This window comes from Bufo gargarizans, chromosome 3 (genome assembly GCF_014858855.1).
Source record: "Bufo gargarizans isolate SCDJY-AF-19 chromosome 3, ASM1485885v1, whole genome shotgun sequence".
In the NCBI taxonomy this organism is placed as follows: Eukaryota; Metazoa; Chordata; class Amphibia; order Anura; family Bufonidae; genus Bufo; species Bufo gargarizans.
This window is the reverse complement of record NC_058082.1, coordinates 198,416,626-198,437,665: the sequence shown is the minus strand read 5'-3', so window position 1 is coordinate 198,437,665 and position 21,040 is coordinate 198,416,626. Positions and strand designations below refer to the sequence as shown.

The following is a 21,040-nucleotide window of genomic DNA, read 5'->3' as shown; positions in this document are numbered from 1 at the left end:
AAAAATTGTACTTGACTGGCTGCGGGGTTTAGCATGCTCCTGTTTCCTCACTCTGATTGTTACATAACAGGTTAAGAGAAGCCGAAGACAGTCTGAAAATCTCTCTCGCAGAAATTCCTCGAGGCGTAGCAGGGACAGCCGCATATCGAACGGAGAAATAGCGGAAGCTGTGACTCTGTATGAGGTGATCAGCATTGGGAAAAGAGCAATACAGGTAAGTTCTTTTGAACCGTTCCTTGTGCTCTCTTGTGCACTCATTGTCCATTATGAGGCCATCTTTTGCCCATTCCTATGTCGATCTGTTGTATGATGCACCGTTGAATCATGTAACAGATCATTATGTTGTATGATGTAACAGTGTAGGCCTGGACAAGAAGTAAAGTTCACTCTGCCGCTCTGAAGTTATCAGCTGCAGAACCGCTTTATATCTGTGACGTCCCTTCTCCTGATGATTGTAGGAAGTGCTGCATGAATTTAACTGCCTAGGCCCAGGAGCCATCATCAGAACCAATTGGCTTAGGTCCCGGTAATGGCATCTGCTCTGCGTATGCAACCAACATACCTAGGTTTTGGTGATGTCCTATCAATCAAGCTGAGCCTGGGGGGGCAGAAGCCAGAAGGGGGCTGCTGACACTTCTCCACCCTTAAGAACTTGGGGGGAAATTTAAGATTGGCGTTTCACTGTGCTGGAGTAAGAGGCACAGGCCTCTTTTGGCACATCATCTGGCAGTCTGTGTGTGAAAAAAAGTAGTTTTAAGAAGATTATGCTGTGTGCCAAAATTTGCCCCTTTTTGTCACAAAACTGGAGCGAATCGCATTATAAATTCATCCCTATTTTACTCTGCAATGGCCCAGCTTTTCATAGTAAAACTAAGGGGGGATTTATCATAGCCGGTCTATGGTTTGCCCTGCGCTGGCGGAGGATAATGCTACCATTGTGCTGTACCAGTGTGAAAGGTGTATCTCATGGTGCTCGCTTGTAGTCTGTTGTAGATGACTGGATTGAAGCCTATCAAGAGGACAGGGATGCAGCTCTACTCGATCTTATTAATTTCTATATTCAGTGCTCAGGATGTCAAGGTAAATGCATTCATCTCTTTTCATTAAGAAAAGCCATCGGACATCTATTTATCAGTTGCAGGGAACCTTTCACGCTGTACTGTCCATGGAGGCCTGCATGATATGGAGCAGGAGGAGCTAAGCAGATTGATATGTACTCTGTGGGAAAATACTCAATATTACTTGTATTTCATTCACTAAAATCCCTGTTCTTTCTATGCTTAGGAGTCCAGTGGGCGGTCCTACTTAGTGATTGACAGCTTTGTCTGTATGAACAGTAAGGCTCCATTCACACGTCCGCAAAATGGGTCCGCATCCTTTCCGCAATTTTGCGCAAAGGGTGCGGACCCATTCATTCTCTATGGGGACGGAATGTGCTGTCCGCATCCACATTTGCGGATCCGCATCCGTGCTTCCGTTTCCGCAAAAAAATAGAACATGTCCTATTCTTGTCCGCAATTGCGGACAAGAACAGGCATATTCTATTATGTCGGCAATGTGCGGTCCGCAAAATGCGGAAAGCACATTGCCGCTTTCCGTGTTTTGCGGATCCGTGTCTCCGTGTATCCGCAAAACACATTGCGGACGTGTGAATACAGCCTTATACCGGGGAGGCTGTGAATTACTGTGAATTAATAGGACCCCTGATTTGACTCCTAAGCATAGAAAACTGGAACTTAAAAGGAATGTGTCCTCAGAAAATGAACTATTGTCTATAAAGTTTTTTTTCCTTTAACTATATTTGAAAAAAAAATCTGAAAATCTTGGAGTTTTCACACTAGCCACTAAACCTAATAATTAGATGACACTTCCTGTTCTGTAGAGATCACTTTTCTGCAGTCATCTGATTATGATAACAGACATGCTGATAATGACAGATTAACTGTCCTATCCTTGCACAGTGACCTCTGCACAGGTCGCCCAGCATGTCCAGAAAAGTCCCCCTTAGGCATCAGTGAACATCTAATGTATATTCTGCTTTTGGGCCATTTGGCTGCTGTAAAACATATCTCTAAATACAGCAGTTCAGGCAAGATGGCTGCTTCCATAATCAGGTACAGGAAATAAAACAATACAATAAAAATGATTAGAAAAAAAGAATGTGCTTCACTATCTGGTTTTATTTAGTAAAAAATATGTCATACTTTTCATTTATGTGAATAAAATACAAGGTATTCAGAATCTTTTCCCACAAAACTACAGTACTATGCAAACGGTTTAGGCAGGTGTGGGAAAAATGCTGCAAAGTAAGAACGCTTTCAAAAACAGAAGCGTTAATAAGTTTATTTTTATAAGGGTACTTTCACACTTGCGTTGTGAGGATCCGGCAGGAAGTTCCGTCACCGGAACTGCCTGCCAGATCCGGAAATCGGTATGCAAACGGATATCATTTGTCAAACGGATATCATTTGTCATTTGGATGCGGATCCGTCTGACAAATGCATTGAAATACCGGATCCGTCTCTCCGGTGTCATCTGGAAAAATGGATCCGGTATTTATTATTTTCACAAATTCAAAGGTCTGCGCATGCGCAGACCAGAAGACCGGATCCGTCAACGCGTCAATTTTAATGCATTTCAGCGGAAATGAATGCCGGCATTCCGGCGAGCATGCTGTGGTATTTTCTCCGGCCAAATACCCTAAGAGGGACTGAACTAATGCATCCTGATTGCTTAACATTCAGAATGCATTAGGATAAAACTGAACTAAATACCAGAAAAGAATAGCGCTAGTGTGAAAGTACTCTAAGTAGCAAAATGAAAAAAACTAAATATAATTGTTACTATGTTACTAAATCTAAATTAAATCCGTATTTGGTGTGACCACCATCAGTTCCTCTAGGTACACTTGCACACAGTTTTGAAGGAACTTGGGAAGTTGTTCCAAATATTTTAGAGAATCTTTTGTGGCTGTAGGCCTGCTCGAATCCTTCTCTCTCTTCATGTAATCCCAGACAGAGTCGATGATGAGATCAGAGCTCTGAACTTTGCAGCATTTTTTCATTATTGCATTTTGAACAGTTATGAATTATTGAAATACACTTTAGGGGGACGGTTTTCATTATAGAATAACTTAAAGGGATTCTGTCACCTCCCCTAAGGCAAAAATCGATTTAAAAGCAGCCATGCAGCACAGCTTACCTGGATTAAGCTGTGCTCTTTTATCTTGAAATCCGTCCAGCAGTTACTTCAAAAAACGACTTTGATCAATCAGGAAATGCGTCCTGAAGGTGCCCAGAGGGGCGTTTTTTTCTTCTGAGAGAGCCCAGTACCGCCCCTTTTTCAGTGCCCAGCCCGCCTTCCTTTTACTTCCTAACCGCCGCCCCCAGCCTGCCACAGCCTCTCCTCCCTCTCCTCCCCCTCCCTCACGCCGAACGAAGTCTCGCACAGGCGCAGTACCCACTGAGGGCTGCGCCTGTGCGATCATCAGGAGACTGAGGGCGGCAGCTTCATCTTCGTCACTGGGCATGCGCCGAGCCCAGTGACGTCCGATATTAGCTCTTTCCCTCAGTCAGCCTGGTAGGAAGCGCAGAGGATTGCCGATCGGCTGCTGCACCCTGCGCTTTCTCCAGTCTGCCTGCCTTTACTTAATATAATAAGACCTAATTCGCCCCAACAAATAGTTATTTCTTTCCTGAAGGGAGGGTGGGGAAAGAAATCGCTGGCCGTCCTCACTGTGGCAGGCAGACTGGAGAAAGCGCAGGGTGCAGCAGCGATCGGCAATCCTCTGCGCTTCCTACAAGACTGACTGAGGGAAAGAGCTAACATCGGACGTCACTGGGCTCGGCGCATGCCCAGTGACGAAGATGAAGCTGCCGCCCTCAGTCTCCTGATGATCGCACAGGCGCAGCCCTCAGTGGGTACTGCGCCTGTGCGAGACTTCGTTCGGCGTGAGGGAGGGGGAGGAGAGGGAGGGGAGGCTGTGGCAGGCTGGGGGCGGCGGTTAGGAAGTAAAAGGAAGGCGGGCTGGGCACTGAAAAAGGGGCGGTACTGGGCTCTCTCAGAAGAAAAAAACGCCCCTCTGGGCACCTTCAGGACGCATTTCCTGATTGATCAAAGTCGTTTTTTGAAGTAACTGCTGGACGGATTTCAAGATAGAACAGCACAGCCTAATCCAGGTAAGCTGTGCTGCATGGCTGCTTTTAAATCGATTTTTGCCTTAGGGGAGGTGACAGAATCCCTTTAAAGGGGTTGTCTCACTTCAGCAAATGGCATTTATCACGTAGAGAAAGTTACTACGAAACACTTACTAATGTATTGTGATTATCCATATTTCTTCCTTTGCAGGCTTGGTTAATTTTTCCATCACGTTTATACACTGCCCGTTTCTATGGTTACGACCACCCTACAATCCACCAGCGGTGGCCATGCTTAACCAGTATAGTAAAATCGCCATCCTATGCACACTCCAACAGTCCCTGCCACCAGGGAAGCTGGAGCTTTATCCCGTAGAGTGTAGTCATGGCCACCGCTGCTGGATTGCAGGGAATGCAAAGTGTATAATGTGATGGAAAAATGAGTCAGCAAAGTAAGCAATATGGACAATCACAATACATTAGTAAGTGTCTTGCATTAACTTTCTCTACATGATAAATGCCATTTGCTGTAGTGACAACCCCTTTAAGTTTATTTCCACAAACCCAGAAAATACCTTTAAAGGGAACCTTTCTCATTGAGCATGGTGTTTCAGCTGCAGGCAGCATGGTATACAGCAGGAGCAGCTGAGCAAATCCAGGTATCGTTTTACAGGAAAAGATCCAGAAAAACTTAGAATTAATTTATTTATATTGCTGCAAATTCTTGGCTTTGAAGTCAAGGAGGCGGTCCTATCACCTCTAAATTCTGCGTCCATAAGTGTCATGTGTCTTTGCTCATTTTAGTGTTTCTAATTAATGTATTTTAGTTAAAAAGCATTATGTATTTGGATCCTTGTACTGTATTTTTAAAATTGAAAATGCAATAGCAGTATTTCTAACTCCTGTTATTTATACTTGATATCTAATATGACCTACTCACCCCATAGTCGTTTGAGTGGGCAGACATGGCATTTTGCGCTGTTAAATATACATACTTTTGCAAGTTGGACTGTGGAATGTGTTATTTAGAAGTTTCCCCCACACAGATATACTATACGCTAAAAGAATGTGTGAGTTCTTAAGGCTCATGTTGCAGAAATTAGATTGGTTTTACTGAACACATTGTAAGTTACTATGTCCTAGGACGCCTTCACCTGAAATTTCAGGCATATACTCAGTATATATTGTTACATATACGTTTGTCTTGAATATCCCAAAAAGTATTTTGTCTTTATTCACACAGGGGTAGTGACAGCGGAGCTGTTTCAGAATCCAGTGAACAAAAACATAATGCAGAAACTGACTGAAGAGTTTGATAAGGTAAAAAACTAATTGTCACATGAAGTTTCCTCTTCTGTCATGCTGTTATATCCATTTATGGTAAAGCCTGGCAGACACCAGCAGGACTGCCTGTCATTATAGATGATATTGTCACGTCCGTGTGTGAGAGGGAGACTCCACACCGGACGAAGAAGGAGAGGGAACAAGGAACAAGGCCTGAAAGCTAGGGAAGACAGAAGGACACCTCCTAGTCAAATCCCTAGTCACAGTCCTAACTGGCTATCAGTATGAACAGATCCTAAAGGTAGGTGAGTTCATATGCAGGAGTACCTAGAGTCCTTACTCGCCCTATAAGACCCTGGCGATGGTGACAGGACTGAGACTACCTGTTCCTCCAGATAAGAAGGACGACAAAGAGTCTCCCTCAGGCCTACAGCAAAGGGCAGGGAAAAAACAACACACAGATAAACCAAAACAAAATGCAAAAGGGAAAGGAAACACTTAACTTTCCAGTAGCTATGGCATCAACAGGAACTCAGCCGAGAACCAAACACCAGCAGACCACAGATACCACTGAAGCTATGAACCCCACAGCATTGTGGGAGAAGCAACTATAAAAAAGGAAAGTTAAATGACCACAATAGCAACACCTGGAGGTTAGAGGTGTAGCCAGTATCAGAAACAACACAGACGTCTATTGATCCACAAGGAAACCTGTCAGATCAAAGCACGTGTTTCCAGTCTCACAGATCTTCTGTCAGCCACTGTCGCGGGGATGTCTGTGACAGATATAGATAAAACTGGCCATATGGTGGAGGTTTTTTGAATGACTTGTCTTTCATAGTTGGTTGCTGAAGGTTATTTTTCTTATCACCACGGAGCCATAAGTTAAAAGCTATATACATCTTTGGGGCATTTTTTTATGATTACATTTTACTCATTTTGGGATACATTTTTTCATTTGGTCTTTATTAAAGATGTTCAGCTGTTTCTGACAGCTGTATAAACTACCCCGATGATGATGGCGTCCTGATGATTATGGGCGCCTGTCATGGAACCATGAACCAGACGTACAACAAGAGATAAGTGGAAAATAAGAAGGTTTTATTGAAGAGCAAGCCGTAAGCAAAGTCCGAACGGATGGCTAAACCGAAGCAGGGTCTTGCGGAGACAGAGGTCAGGAACCAGAAGGGTAGTCAGACGAAGCCAGGAACAGGAACCAACGGGGTAGTCAGACGAAGCCGGAATCAGGAACCAACGGGGTAGTCAGACGAAGCCGGAATCAGGAACCAACGGGGTAGTCAGACGAGGCCAGGATCAGGAACCAGAAGCAGCAGCAGTCTTGGAAGCATGTGAACACAGGAGGACCAAGCAAGGAACTGAAGCCACAGACCTCCTATATATATGAGCTGGGCATCCAGCTCCTCCCAGTGGGAAGGAGGAGCCGCAGGGTGGGAGGCTACAAGAAAACCCAGAAACCAAGATGGCCGCCAGCACATGTCAAACGAAGGGAACAGCAAGGAGGTAAGACCATGACAGTACCTCCCCCTCAAGGGCCCCTCCTCCGCGGAGTAAGGAACGGTTTCTGAGGGAAGCGTGCGTGGAAGGCTCGGAGCAAGACAGGAGCATGGACATCTGCGGAGGGAACCCAGGAACGCTCCTCTGGACCATAACCACGCCAATGGACCAAAAACTGCACCCGGCCGCGGACCAGGCGTGAGTCCAGGATATTGCTCACCTCATACTCCTCACGATTGCCCACTTGGACCGGACGAGGCCGAGGAATCGAGGAAGTGAAACGATTACACACCAGTGGCTTCAACAGGGAGACATGAAACACGTTGGAGATCCGCATGCCAGGAGGAAGCGCAAGGGCATAGGCTACCGGGTTTACCCTGCGAAGCACTCGGAAGGGACCAACAAAGCGAGGCGCCAGCTTGGGAGTGGGCACTCGAAGGTTGAGGTTGCGGGTGGACAACCATACGCGGTCTCCGACCTGGTAGGAAGGAGCGGGCGCTCGTCTGCGATCAGCCTGGAGTTTCTGGCGCTGCGCAGAGACCTCAAGGGACCTCTGGATCTGTACCCAAGAAGCACGTAGGACGGAAAGGTGATCCTCCACAGCCGGAATATCCTGGGGAGAGAATACCTCCGGTAACACGGCAGGTTGGAACCCATAATTGGCCATGAAGGGAGACGTCCCAGAGGAAGAGTTCACCGCCGTGTTCCTGGCAAACTCAGCCCAAGGCAGGAGGTCAACCCAATTGTCTTGGTGATCGGAGACATAGCAACGAAGGAATTGCTCCAAGGCCTGATTGGATCGTTCTGCGGCCCCATTGGACTGAGGGTGGTAGGCCGAGGAGAAAGAGAGATGAATCCCCAACTGGGAGCAAAAGGCGCGCCAGAACCTGGACACAAACTGACTCCCCCGATCCGACACAATCTCCTTGGGCAAACCGTGCAACCGGAAGACCTCCCTGGCAAAAATCGAGGCCAACTCTTGTGCAGAGGGTAACTTCTTGAGAGGAACACAGTGGCACATTTTGGAAAACCGATCCACAATCATGAGAATGACCGTATGGCCTCGGGATGCAGGGAGGTCCACAATGAAATCCATCCCCAGGTGTGACCATGGACGCTCCCCGGTGGCTATGGGTTGCAAAAGGCCCAACGGAAGGTGCCGAGGGGACTTACTCTGGGCACAAACGGAGCATGCCGCTACATATGCGGCGATGTCGGAACGTAGAGAAGGCCACCAGAACAGACGTGAAACCGCCCAGGACAGCTGATTCTTTCCAGGGTGCCCCGCGGCCTTGGAGTTATGGTAGGTTCGCAACAACCGAGTGCGCAACTCCTCAGGCACAAAACATCTGCCGTTGGGTCTCCCAGAGGGAGCACCAGATTGAGCCGCCAAAATCTGCTCACCCAGAGGAGAAGTCAGGCTGGTGCGAATAGCGGCCAGGATCTGATTCGGGGGTATGACCGTAGTCGGAATCGACTCCTCCCCGGACAGCTCGGAGTACTGCCGTGATAAGGCATCCGCTCTGATGTTCTTGGAGCCGGGTAGGTAGGAGACCACGTAATTAAAACGTGACAAGAACAGAGCCCATCTGGCCTGACGTGGTGTCAATCTCTTGGCCTCAGAGAGGTAGGTCAGATTCTTGTGGTCCGTCAGGATGAGAACCGGAACCACCGAGCCCTCGAGCAAGTGCCTCCATTCTTTAAGGGCCTGCACGATGGCCAATAACTCCCTGTCACCAATCTGATAGTTGCACTCCGCGGAAGACAGTTTCCGGGAGTAAAACCCACAAGGAAGCAGAGGACCCTCTGGTGTTCTACGCTGAGACAGGAGGGCGCCTACTCCCGTCTCAGACGCGTCCACCTCGAGGACAAAAGGCAACCCAGGGTTGGGATGCGACAGAATCGGAGCCGACACAAAGGCGGACTTTAGAGCCTCAAAAGCTCGGATGGCCTCGAGCGGCCAGACCTGAGGATTACTGCCCTTCCTGGTCAGATCCGTGAGAGGCTTGGCTAGCATGGAAAAGTCCCTGATGAACTTCCGATAATAATTGGCGAAGCCCAAAAAGCGCTGCAGGGCACGAAGCCCACTGGGCTGGGGCCACTGTAAGACAGCCGAAACCTTCTCAGGATCCATGGAGAACCCCTCAGCGGAAATGATGTAACCTAAGAAGGTTACCTGGGATCGGTGAAATTCGCATTTCTCAAGCTTACCGAACAGCTTGTTCTCTCGTAAGCGTTGCAACACTCGTCTGACATCCAGAATGTGGGCCTCCATGGATGCAGAATATACCAAGATGTCATCCAAATAGACCACCACACACTGCTGCAACAGGTCACGGAAAACATCGTTGATGAATTCCTGGAAGACTGCGGGCGCATTGCACAACCCAAAGGGCATAACCAAGGATTCATAATGACCGGTCCTGGTGTTAAACGCGGTCTTCCACTCATCGCCCGCCTTGATCCTTACCAGGTTATATGCCGCCCTCAGGTCGAGTTTGGTAAAGACCGTGGCCCCTTTGAGGCGATCGAACAGCTCGGAAATCAAGGGTATCGGGTAAGCGTTCTTGATCGTGATGCGATTGAGACCCCTGTAATCGATGCAAGGCCTCAACTCGCCGCCCTTCTTTTTCACAAAGAAAAATCCAGCCCCTGCCGGGGACGAGGATTTGCGAATGTGTCCGCGTGAAAGCGCCTCCCTCACGTACTCCTCCATGGCCTCATTCTCCGCTACCGACAGTGGATAGACTTTGCCACGAGGAGGAACGGCACCGGATTGTAACTCTATGGCACAATCGTATGGGCGGTGCGGAGGTAGGGCAACCGCGCGCACCTTATTGAATACATCCCGGTACTCTTCGTATTCAGGAGGCAACAGAGAATCCGAGGAAGTACACAGCAACTTGACAGGCCCATGGATGCAACTAGCCCCACACTGCGGTGACCACGAGAGGATCTCGACCGATCTCCAATCGAAAGTCGGATTATGCTTCTGGAGCCAGGGGTACCCCAAGACCACCGAGTAGTGTGGAGACGAAATAACCTGGAGACAGACCGACTCTCTGTGAACGGCACCAATGGCTATCCCCACTGGAAGGGTCTCATGAGTCACGTGTGGCGGCAGAAGGGGTCTGCCGTCTATCGCCTCAAGAGCCAGTGGGGAACCTCGAGGCTGCAGAGGAATGGAATTGGCGGCAACGAACACTCTATCAATGAACAAACCACCAGCACCAGAGTCCACCAACGCCTGGGTCGTCACCGAGCCCCCGACCCAGGAGAGGACAACCGTGATCAGTGGTTTGTCAACACGGGAAACCGGGGACGAGGAGACTCCACCCAAGATCTGCCCCCGACAGGACCTCAGGTGCGAGCGTTCTCCCGGACGGTTCGGACATGCCAACCGAAAATGCCCACCGAGACCACAGTACATGCATCGGCCCTCGCGTCTCCGGAGTACCCTCTCCCCCTCAGACAGGCGAGCAAACCCCCGCTGCATGGGTTCACCCCCAGACAAGTCATCCCCAGGAGGCGTGGGAGGAGAGGGAGGCACGGGTGGGACAGCAAACGTAGGCGCCAATCTGTTAGGAGACCTCCGCAGGCTCTCCTTAAAGGAAGGTCTCTCCCTGAGTCTGGTGTCAATCAAAATCAGGAAAGAAATAAGAGACTCGAGCTCCACTGGTAGGTCCTTAGCTGCAACCTCATCCTTCAAGGCATCCGAGAGACCATGAGAGAAAGCAGCGACCAGAGCCTCATTATTCCAGCCCACCTCTGCTGCCAGGGTACGAAACTCAATGGCGTATTCAGCTACGGATCGTGAACCCTGTCTGATGGACATAAGGAGCTTCGCAGCAGAGGCAGCACGAGCCGGCACATCGAATACCTTCCGAAGAGAAGCAACAAAACCGGAAAACTCGGCAACCACCGGATTGTTGTTCTCCCATAAAGGGCTGGCCCAGGCCAAGGCCTTGTCCGAGAGCAGCGAGATCAAGAAGCCCACCCTTGATCTCTCAGTAGGAAAGGCATGTGGCAGCAACTCGAAGTAAATGCCCACCTGGTTAAGGAAACCTCGGCACTGAGTTGGCTCTCCCCCAAAGCGCTGTGGAAGGGGGGCAGAACCGGTCATACCCTGAAACACCACAGGCGCAGCAACAGGTGTCAGGGTAGACTCTGGCGCAACAACCGGAGCGGCAGTAGGAGCGGGCCCAGGAGCGACAACCGACCCATCGGCAACGGAAGCTAAATGAGCCGTGCGTTCAAGCAGGGTTTGCAACGCCACAGCGAACCGACCCAACAGGTGATCCTGCTGATCAAGTCTGGCAACCAGCGTAGGTAGCGAGGGTGGCCCTGTACCGTCAGAATTCATGGCTTGGTCCTAATGTCATGGAACCATGAACCAGACGTACAACAAGAGATAAGTGGAAAATAAGAAGGTTTTATTGAAGAGCAAGCCGTAAGCAAAGTCCGAACGGATGGCTAAACCGAAGCAGGGTCTTGCGGAGACAGAGGTCAGGAACCAGAAGGGTAGTCAGACGAAGCCAGGAACAGGAACCAACGGGGTAGTCAGACGAAGCCGGAATCAGGAACCAACGGGGTAGTCAGACGAAGCCGGAATCAGGAACCAACGGGGTAGTCAGACGAGGCCAGGATCAGGAACCAGAAGCAGCAGCAGTCTTGGAAGCATGTGAACACAGGAGGACCAAGCAAGGAACTGAAGCCACAGACCTCCTATATATATGAGCTGGGCATCCAGCTCCTCCCAGTGGGAAGGAGGAGCCGCAGGGTGGGAGGCTACAAGAAAACCCAGAAACCAAGATGGCCGCCAGCACATGTCAAACGAAGGGAACAGCAAGGAGGTAAGACCATGACAGCGCCATCATCTTTATATATCTTCTTCACACAGAAACTGTGGGAAATGCGTAGGCACGATTTTCAAGTGTATGAAGTGCCTTATTAGGGCTTTTACAGGTGACAGTAGAGGGTTTAGCCATCGATAAGTGGGGTCGGCCATTATTGATGGCTAAACCCTCTACCCTCTCATCTCCTGTCTCCAAGTGGTACAACAAAACCGTGAGTAAAGGGGAGAACTAATCAAAAGGTCCGTTATTTATTCTATCTTTAAGGCAAGACCTTTGTTATAGATTTAGTACCACCATTGATTTTTGCTATTTACATATAGTGACAGGTGTCAAATAATATGAATTTTGATATGTCGATTGTATCTGTTAGCTAAAATCTTTTCTGATGATTTATCTATTTAGTTTATTAACAAATACACTGGGTTTTCATATTATTGTATTATTTTGTATTTATTTGAATAAAAGTTATATTTTAGAGGGTAGTTAATACAGTGATTTTGTTTTTGATCTTTCTGTTGTATATCGAGCGTGGTCTGTGATAGTTGTTTCTGAGATTCAGGGCTAAAAATCAGTCTGTTAACAGGCAGTCAATTTCTGTTTTCTTTCCGTGATTTAAGGGATCATGTGTAGTTCTTATCTCTGATCTCCTGACCTCATAAACACTTATTTAAAGGGGTTATCCAGCTATGGATAATGATAACCTATCCTCAAGACAGTTCATCATTATCACATCGGTTCAGCCAGCTCTCGGCATCTCTCCAAGCACAGTGATATATATAGTACAGCCATTTTGCTTGGTATTGCGGCTCAGCCCATTCACTCCTATGGGGCTGAGCTGGAACTAGACCATGTGACTAAGTACGGGTGAGGTCACATGGCCTAGGAAGAGGCTGCAGCGCTCACAGCGCCGATCTCTTCTAACAGCTTATCATGGGACTCCCGCCAATCTGATGTTGATGACCTATCCTGAGGATAGATTATCAATATCAATTAATGGATATCTCCTGTAAGCCATATTCTTATCAGTTTGATAATAATTAAGCTATAATGAGTGCTTATGAGGCCAGGAGATCAGAGATAGGAGCTAGAAATGAGGCTTCTAAGAAAACTGAAAATGACAGCCTGCAGCCACACTGATTTTTAAAGGCTGAAAATTTTTAATAAAGACCTATTGGAAAAAAAAATATTAAAAGGCAATCATAAAAAATTGCCCTGAAGGTGTCCAAAGCCTTTAAAACGATAAATCAGCAATCAGTCTCTGCCGTGATCTGTGGCCTGGTCTGAACTTTTGTTGATGAGATACAGATCTGTCATTTGGCTTGAATGACTTTTTTAAGATTTGGGGGGGTACTATCTCTGTTTCGGGAGATAGCTCCTTTATTGGCGTGGGGAGACTTATAGGCCATACATGCTCCTCTGGAATTCAGGAAAGAATGGGATGCAAATGAGCTCCTAAGCTCTGATGGCTGCCTTACATCTGTTGACTTTTTCAACGAATGTTCCTGACAACGACTGATTCTATAGCTACATGCCTGCGGTTGGCATCTGTTCACGCTTGTCATGCTTTCATGCTGCCATGAAAATGTGCCAGCAGTCAGGTAAAAAAAAATTGTGTAAATCTGCTGTTTTGTCTGCTCTAGTGTACGGCCAGCTTATAGGGGTTTCCCCATCTCAGACAATTAGGGCATACCGCTAGGATGTGCCCCTATTGTTTGATAGAGATGGGACCTGCACCTATCTCATAAACGCAGCTGGCAAAGTGAAGGGTGGGTGCACGGTGCATGCGCAGCTGCCCTCCATTCATTTCTATGGGCCTGCTGAAAATAGCCGAGTGACCCTCTCTGGGTATTCAACTTCATAGATTAAATGCAGAATTGTATCTGTTCTAGATTGTTTTATTATGAAGCTCACATTGTTTGATCTTTTTAGGAAACTGGCCTTCAGTTCAAGAAGTTCATGGCTTATCCTTGGATTCTAACCATCACCTGGCCAGTCAATCTGGTAAGATACTCGATATATCACAAAATAGAGGCAGAATTGCTGGTCTTTAGGTTTTATTGGATGTGTGTACAGTATACGTGTGCCCAGGGAAACTAGTTAGCACCTATTTTTTTATCCTTGCCATTTACTTTTTCTACTCCTTTTTTTTTTTGGGGGGGGGGGGGGGGGGTCCTAAATTACAGATAAAATAGAAACATAACAGTTCCTCTTATATCGGATTAACACTCTTTTACAGGACACAGAAGATTACCCTCTAATCAGGCCAGGAACATACTGGAAAAAGTTTAAGTCAAACTTTTGTGAGTTCACATCTGTGCTGGTTCAGCAGTGTCAGTACAGTGTCATATATGATGGTTATCTGCTGAATACCATTGTTTCTCTGCTTCTGGGACTGTCCGAGTCCTGTGTTAGAGCCTTCCGACACACCAGTACATTGTCTGGTAGGTATATAATGTGCAGCTTTTTGTGAATCTAATATCAAAGATGAAAAACCAAAGTAGTTGTATTGAATTATAAAATGATTCACCACCAGAAAAATGGCCAAGACCTCAACCAAGATGCAAGCTCGTTGTCAAATAACACCCTTTGTATTATCATAATCGTAAACCAGTACTGTATGTTACTGGGGTTGTCTGTTTTCAGTATAAATTTCAGAACTGCCATACACTTATGTGTAATGGTATAAAACAAAAAAAACAAAAACGGCTTTATTGCTTCAAGGCTTACCTTATCTCATACAAAGAAACGACTCCTGTGCCCATGTAAACAAGCTGCAGTGTCCAAGATAGTGATAGTGGCTGTGTCCTCTACTGCACAGGCGCTGCAAACCTTCAAGGCAGGAGCAGATGCAGGTATTACAGGGAAGATATGGACATTCTGCATCTGCACTGAATGCTTTCAGCACCTGCGCTGTAGAGGACACAACTTTTAAATACATAAAGGGAATCAACTCGGTAAAGGAGGAGAGCATATTTAAAAGAAGAAAAACTACCACAAGAGGACACAGTTTTAAATTAGAGGGGCAAAGGTTTAAAAGTAATATCAGGAAGTATTACTTTACTGAGAGAGTAGTGGATGCATGGAATAGCCTTCCTGCAGAAGTGGTAGCTGCAAATACAGTGGAGGAGTTTAAGCATGCATGGGATAGGCATAAGGCCATCCTTCATATAAGATAGGGCCAGGGGCTATCCATAGTATTCAGTATATTGGGCAGACTAGATGGGCCAAATGGTTCTTATCTGCCGACACATTCCATGTTTCTATGTTTCTAACTACCAGAATGCAGCGGCTGGTTGACATCACTACCCATGGGCACCGGGGGCTTCCCCGTTTGACCTAAAGAACCCCTCCGTGTGACCTAAAGTAAGCCTTGGAGTGTCGTAGCGGTTTCTCATGCCATTGCACATCAGTTTATGGCATTTCTGAAATTTCTGTGGAAAGGTGCACCCCCTTTTATTTATTACTGAACACTGTTGTCAGTGTATATCTATTATCTATTTGAATCACTTTTCTCTATCTACACTAGCTGTAAAGTTGCTCACTGCACTTATAAGAGTCATTCTAAACCTGGATATCAATATAGACAACTCTGACAGATTGTATGAGGTAGAGAAAAAACGAGCCGATCTCCAAAGGATAAATCCGAGGCTTGAGCAACTGGACAAAAGGAGGAAAAAGGTATGAAATCCTCCATTCTGTAAGTTGTAAGGAGCTTAAAGGGGTTGTCTCAGAATGTCAACAGGATAGATGATTAGTGTATGATCAATGAGGGTCTGATTAGTGTATGATCAATGGGGGTCTGATTAGTGTATGATCAATGGGGGTCTGATTAGTGTATGATCAATGGGGGTCTGATTAGTTTTATGATCAATGGGGGTCTGACCGCTCAGGCCCCCACAATCATGAGTGCTGTACATGGCTATCTTCAGCAGGCCAATAGAGTTTGTATGGAACAGCAATATGCAAGCTTAACCAAACAGGTTGACATGGACCCCACATGGTCACTTTTCCCTGCAGTCAGACCCCACTGAACAGACACTTAGCACCTATCCTGTGGATGCTCCAGTGGTAAATACTACATGTAAAAACACCAATCACTTATTGAGTCACTTCGATAAGTGAAAAATTCTCCTTTATGGTTAATGAGTGAGCTGCAGATCACTCAGTAACCATATATATCACCACCCTCAGCATTTGAGAGCAGTGTATTCATATAGTGCACCAGGAATAGTGAATAATGAGACTGATATAAGTCTGGGCGGCCACTAGATGTCAGTGTGACCTTGTATAAGACACTGGTGCGGTGCACATTGAGTGTATGACTACAGTTGCCATAGTGTATAAATTAACCAGTAATAATACTGTGTATAATGAGACAGATGGACACTAGGTATGAGGTGTGATTTTATATGGCCAACTGTGCTATATATTGAATGCTGTGATATGTATACCCATGCTGTGGTATACATTGAATAAATGGGTGTAGACATTGCTGTTGTACGGACCAACCTCAGAACAGAGGGATACAGCCATCATTATTGTGCATATGTGTTTTTCTGGTAGTTTTTAAATTCTAGATTAATAAACATAATGTCATTGTTAGATAAAGGGGATTTTTTCACTTATCGCCATAACTTGCATAAGTGGTGTTTTTCAGTTTTCATTCTGGGACAACCCCTTTAACGACATAATACACTATGGCATGTTCTTTTTTGAGAGGCATTCTCTTGTAGATGCTATGGTTGAAAAAGTAGTTCCGAACACCTTCCTTCAGTCTTTAAACCACTGATGATCTGACACCGAGGTGTTATTAGGCAGGGCCTGTGATAACCTCTTTTATTTCCATGAAAATAGTGTCTTCGTAGTTTTAGATGAAACTCGTATAGGCAAATTGTCAAATCATACGAATGTCGGATTGAAATGGAAAGAACTACTGTGTGTGTGTATATATATATATATATATATATATATATATACACAGTATATAAACCCAGAGTTAGGGTCCATTTACACGTCCGTATGAATGGCTCTGCATCCGTTCTGCAATTTTGCGGAACGGGTGTGGACCCATTCATTTCAATAGGGCCGCAAAAGATGCATCTGTAGTTCCGTTCTGCGGCCCCGCAAAAAAGATAGTGCATGTCCTATTCTTGTCGGCAGCCATGAACAAGAAAAGGCATTTCTATCACAGGGCCGGCCATGTGCGGTCCGCAAAATTCCGAACGCACATGGCCGGTGTCCATGTTTTGCGGATCCGCAATCTGGAGACTGCAAAACACTTGCGGACGTGTGAAAACTAGCAAAGTAGTATGAAGGTGTTTTGGTGTTCTTACCTACTGGAGGTTTCTCATTTCACCTAGTTACAACAGAGACATCGTGAGATAAAAGATATGATGGATGCAATTTTTAAAGGAGCCTTTTTGCAACGGTATCGGTAAGTAATAATCCTAGCGTGCATGGTTATACGTTGGGGCCAAGCAGACTAGCTCTGCTAAACTGGAATCTTTGAAACTGTTTAGGTTGAAATATTTTTGTTAAAAAATGTAAGGTATGTATTGCAAAATTATGTAGTTAAAACAAGACTCTGGTTCAAGAATTTAGTCGCAGCTGGCATTCTTACGCTGCCCTCGCCAGTTTTCTGAAAAGGGGTGCAGGTGTGGCATGGGCGGGGGAACTTTATCTTCATTTATACCAGAAACTGGCATAAATGCTGACTGAAATCTATGTCAGCTACAAGCTGGACTGCGAGAAGGTCTGCTCCTTGTCATAAACTAAATGCACGGGGTAGCTCAGGGCCCATCGAAACTGGCGCGTGCTCCAGGGCTGAAGTGCTTTAGACATTTCAATTTGCCCTCGGTCTTATCAACATCCGTACTCATTGTTGTGATGCTGGTCAGTTAAGAGGCATAATGTTATAATGGCTTCTCTCCTCTATAGTTAGAATTACTCTCGCCTGTAGATGGATATTAGTGCAATGCCCACAGTACAGGGCTTATCAGGGGTGTTGGTGTTGATGGCTGCCGAAAATAAGAGCAGATTAGAATCATAATGTTCACCTTGCCCTAAATGTGCTGCTGAAAATAATAATGGTTTCTATGGATAAATAGAGCATTTACATTTATTATTAGTTTACATACATACAGTGCTTACAAGGTTTTATATCATTTTTGATCTAATGTTTTAATCTCTATTTTTTCTTTTTTTACAGAGATGTTGTTTCTGAGATTAGAGCATTATGTATAGAAGAAATTGGTGTGTGGCTGAAAATGCACCCACATATGTACTTAAGTGACAGTTACTTAAAGTATGTTGGTTGGATGCTGCACGATAAGGTGGGTCTGTGAATGAGGCTGAAGTGTAGACCGTGACTGATAGTTGGCTGAATAAATCTGCCCATAGACATCAGAGAGTCCATCCGCTATCTATGTATTGTGTATGGATGCTGGTAGATCTCATCCAAAAACTCTTGTACTTTCAGGTGATGAATATATGTACGATTGCCACTCAATACCCTTTTTACCACATAACATATATAACTGTGCTCTTTACACTTAGTTTTTTAATTAACGGACAACTTTCAGAGCTTACAGTGAGTGTGCTTTTGGTATATGCTGGGCAGGTATGTGTCAGAAAGCATGGCTTGCTTCACTTCGCTATACAGAGGCAAACAGTATAGGGTACATTTATTAAGACTCTCGTTTTAGACGCGGGTCTTAATAAAGGCCCCTAGCTGGCGGTGGATCCGCTGAAATTATGAAGAGGCGCCAGCCTCTCCATAACTTTGGCAGATCCTCCGCCAGTTCTAATTGTAAGATAGCTTCCGAGCTGTCTTACATTTAGACCTTTTTTCGACGCCTGAATCAGGCGTAAAAAATGGTATATGAGACCCCACCGGCCCGTCCTCTTCTCCACCCGCAATATAGGATCTGGTGTGAGTGGGGCAAAGTCGCAGATAGCGGCGTAACTAACCAGTTAGTTGTGCTGCCATATGCGCCCGAAATACGCCTAATTTAGGCGTATTTCAGTACAGTAAATGACCCCCTATGTTCCTTTTTTACAGTGGCCATGTACGCCACTTTATACCTACACAGTGGTATACCTTGCATTTCACCAGAAGTATACATTGGGGAATACTCTTTGATGTGTACCTCTGACAGAAGGAAAAAACTAAGTAAGCAGACTCTTAGTAGGTGGGTAGAATTAGGCCTCATGCACACGACCGTTCCATTTTTAGCGGTCCGCAAACCACGCATCCGCAAAAAATGGAAGCCACCCGTGCGCCTTCGCAATTTGCGGAACGGAACGGGCGGCCTATTGTAGAAATGCCTATTCTTGTCCGCCAAACAGACAATAATAGGACATGTTCTATTTTTTTCGCAGGGCCATGGAACGTAGCAACGGATGCGGACAGCACGCAGAGTTCTGTCCGCTTCTTTTGCGGCCCCATTGAAGTGAATGGGTCTGCATCCGAGCCGCCAAAATGGCGGCTCGCATGCGGACCCAAACAACGGCCGTGTGCATGAGGCCTTGCGGTGATATTTATCAGTCAAACAACTTTTCACTGGCAGTTATCTAATATGTATTGTCAGGTTTAGACAATGTGATTTTTAGTTTAGTTTGCAGTGTACTATATTTTCTACATCGCTTGTATGGTAAATATTTGATAGTGTAGATGTATTAGTCAGACTGTACTCTTAAGGTTAGTTTAGATCCCTGGTTGCTACAATGCATACTCATATCTGCAATGCTATGATGCTCTTTTTTGAGTCAATAAATAACTTTTTAGGCTGGGTTCATACTGTATTTTAGGCCTCAGCTGAGCTTTGCTGAATACCTGAAAATTCCGAGGTATAATGTGATGGATCGATTCACTTACGGTAATTGAGCCAGAGTCTAAAAGATTCACCTTGACCCGCCTGTGGTTTGTTTCCATGCTATTCTGTCGGGAAAAAAGACAGAAATGAATGACAAGCAGGTCAAACAAAGTCTGAAGATAAATCATAAGAAGTGATGGACCAGCACCAGGATCGTAAAAAAATCATGAACTTTATTCCAAATATTCCAATAAAAATGATGTTCCATAGGGGGAATATTTGGAATAAAGTCCATGATTTTTTATGATTTTGGTACTGGACCATCACTTCTTATAGATTACTAATACGCAGTGAAGCAGAACACAATTAAGATATCCGGCTAGCTGGTATGTGTTTTATGCTCTGAAGATACATTTTTTGGCCTCATTTGCCTCATTGAAGTCAATCAAAATTGGCTTTTGACTTGATTATTAACTCATCTTTGTCGAGAGCCTACCTACCTGGTGCGATACTCCTGTATACTGGGTGGTACCCTGTCACGGCAACCATACCATGCCTTGAGTGTATTGTGCATGGGTCCAATTAACTAGACCTGTGCAAAATGCTGCCTAGCTGTGGTACGCCAGATGATCAGATTGCCTGGGAGAACAAAAGTGTAGGTATTAATACTCTTATATAGTAACTGCATCTGGTTCACATTGCTCTTGTAGTTCCAGGTTGAATAAACCATCTCTTTACTGACTAAATCATTTTGCGGTTGCCGCTTAGGTCCCAGACGTGCGTCTAAGAAGTTTAATTGCACTGCAGGGTCTTTATGAGAAAAATGATCTTGTTTCCAAAATGGATCTTTTTACAATGAGATTCAAGGTAAATCAGTTTGTGTAACATTTTTCATCTAAAAACAGTTAAAAAAAATCTTGTCCTCAAATCTTTTCTGTGTTCTTCAGTAAATCACTATTATTATTCTGTATGTTTGCCTCTTATTAGCACTGATGTTCATTTTTTAGGCGGTAATTACGTCTAAGATCTCATTACATCCAAGCTTTTCCTTCTTTGTGTTGAATATATGAAATAAAGGTTATGTTTTTTTGTAAATTCTAGGATCGCATTGTATCAATGACTTTGGATAAGGATCATGAGGTCGCTGTTCAGTCCATGAGGCTCCTTGTTCATATGTTAAGGTATATATTTTCTGTATGGTGTCAGTTTTTTTGTTGTCTGTAACCATGGAGATCCATAGGTGTTGTTGAAAGCTCTATGCACAAAATGGTAGGATTTTTTTTTACCCTTAAAAGGTTAGTTTGTGTAATTTATGCACAGCTTATATATAATTTACAATTTGTGGGCCGCAGCACGGCCACGGGGCGCACACGTTCGTGTGCAAGAGGCCTTAAGGTGAATGGAACTGATTTTCAGTTGCAGAAATTTCTGCAAC

The 21,040-nt window shown here is 45.5% G+C and overlaps 1 protein-coding gene across 5 annotated transcripts in view; it reads left to right on the top strand.

The window, feature by feature from the left end:
* Nucleotides 1-21,040, top strand: part of LOC122930933 (cohesin subunit SA-2-like) — a 105,279-nt gene that overhangs the window by 16,286 nt on the left and 67,953 nt on the right. For all 5 annotated transcript variants that reach the window (XR_006388191.1, XM_044284657.1, XM_044284659.1 and 2 more), the window contains exons 4-13: nt 71-214; nt 984-1,080; nt 5,380-5,456; nt 13,721-13,792; nt 14,028-14,232; nt 15,318-15,469; nt 17,152-17,225; nt 18,000-18,123; nt 20,374-20,472; nt 20,707-20,786. Coding sequence is in view for 4 of the 5 variants with exons in the window: in XM_044284657.1 (XP_044140592.1) it covers nt 71-214; nt 984-1,080; nt 5,380-5,456; nt 13,721-13,792; nt 14,028-14,232; nt 15,318-15,469; nt 17,152-17,225; nt 18,000-18,123; nt 20,374-20,472; nt 20,707-20,786 (1,124 nt within the window). In the remaining variant the exon portion in view is untranslated. The remainder of the gene's footprint in view (nt 1-70; nt 215-983; nt 1,081-5,379; nt 5,457-13,720; nt 13,793-14,027; nt 14,233-15,317; nt 15,470-17,151; nt 17,226-17,999; nt 18,124-20,373; nt 20,473-20,706; nt 20,787-21,040) is intronic.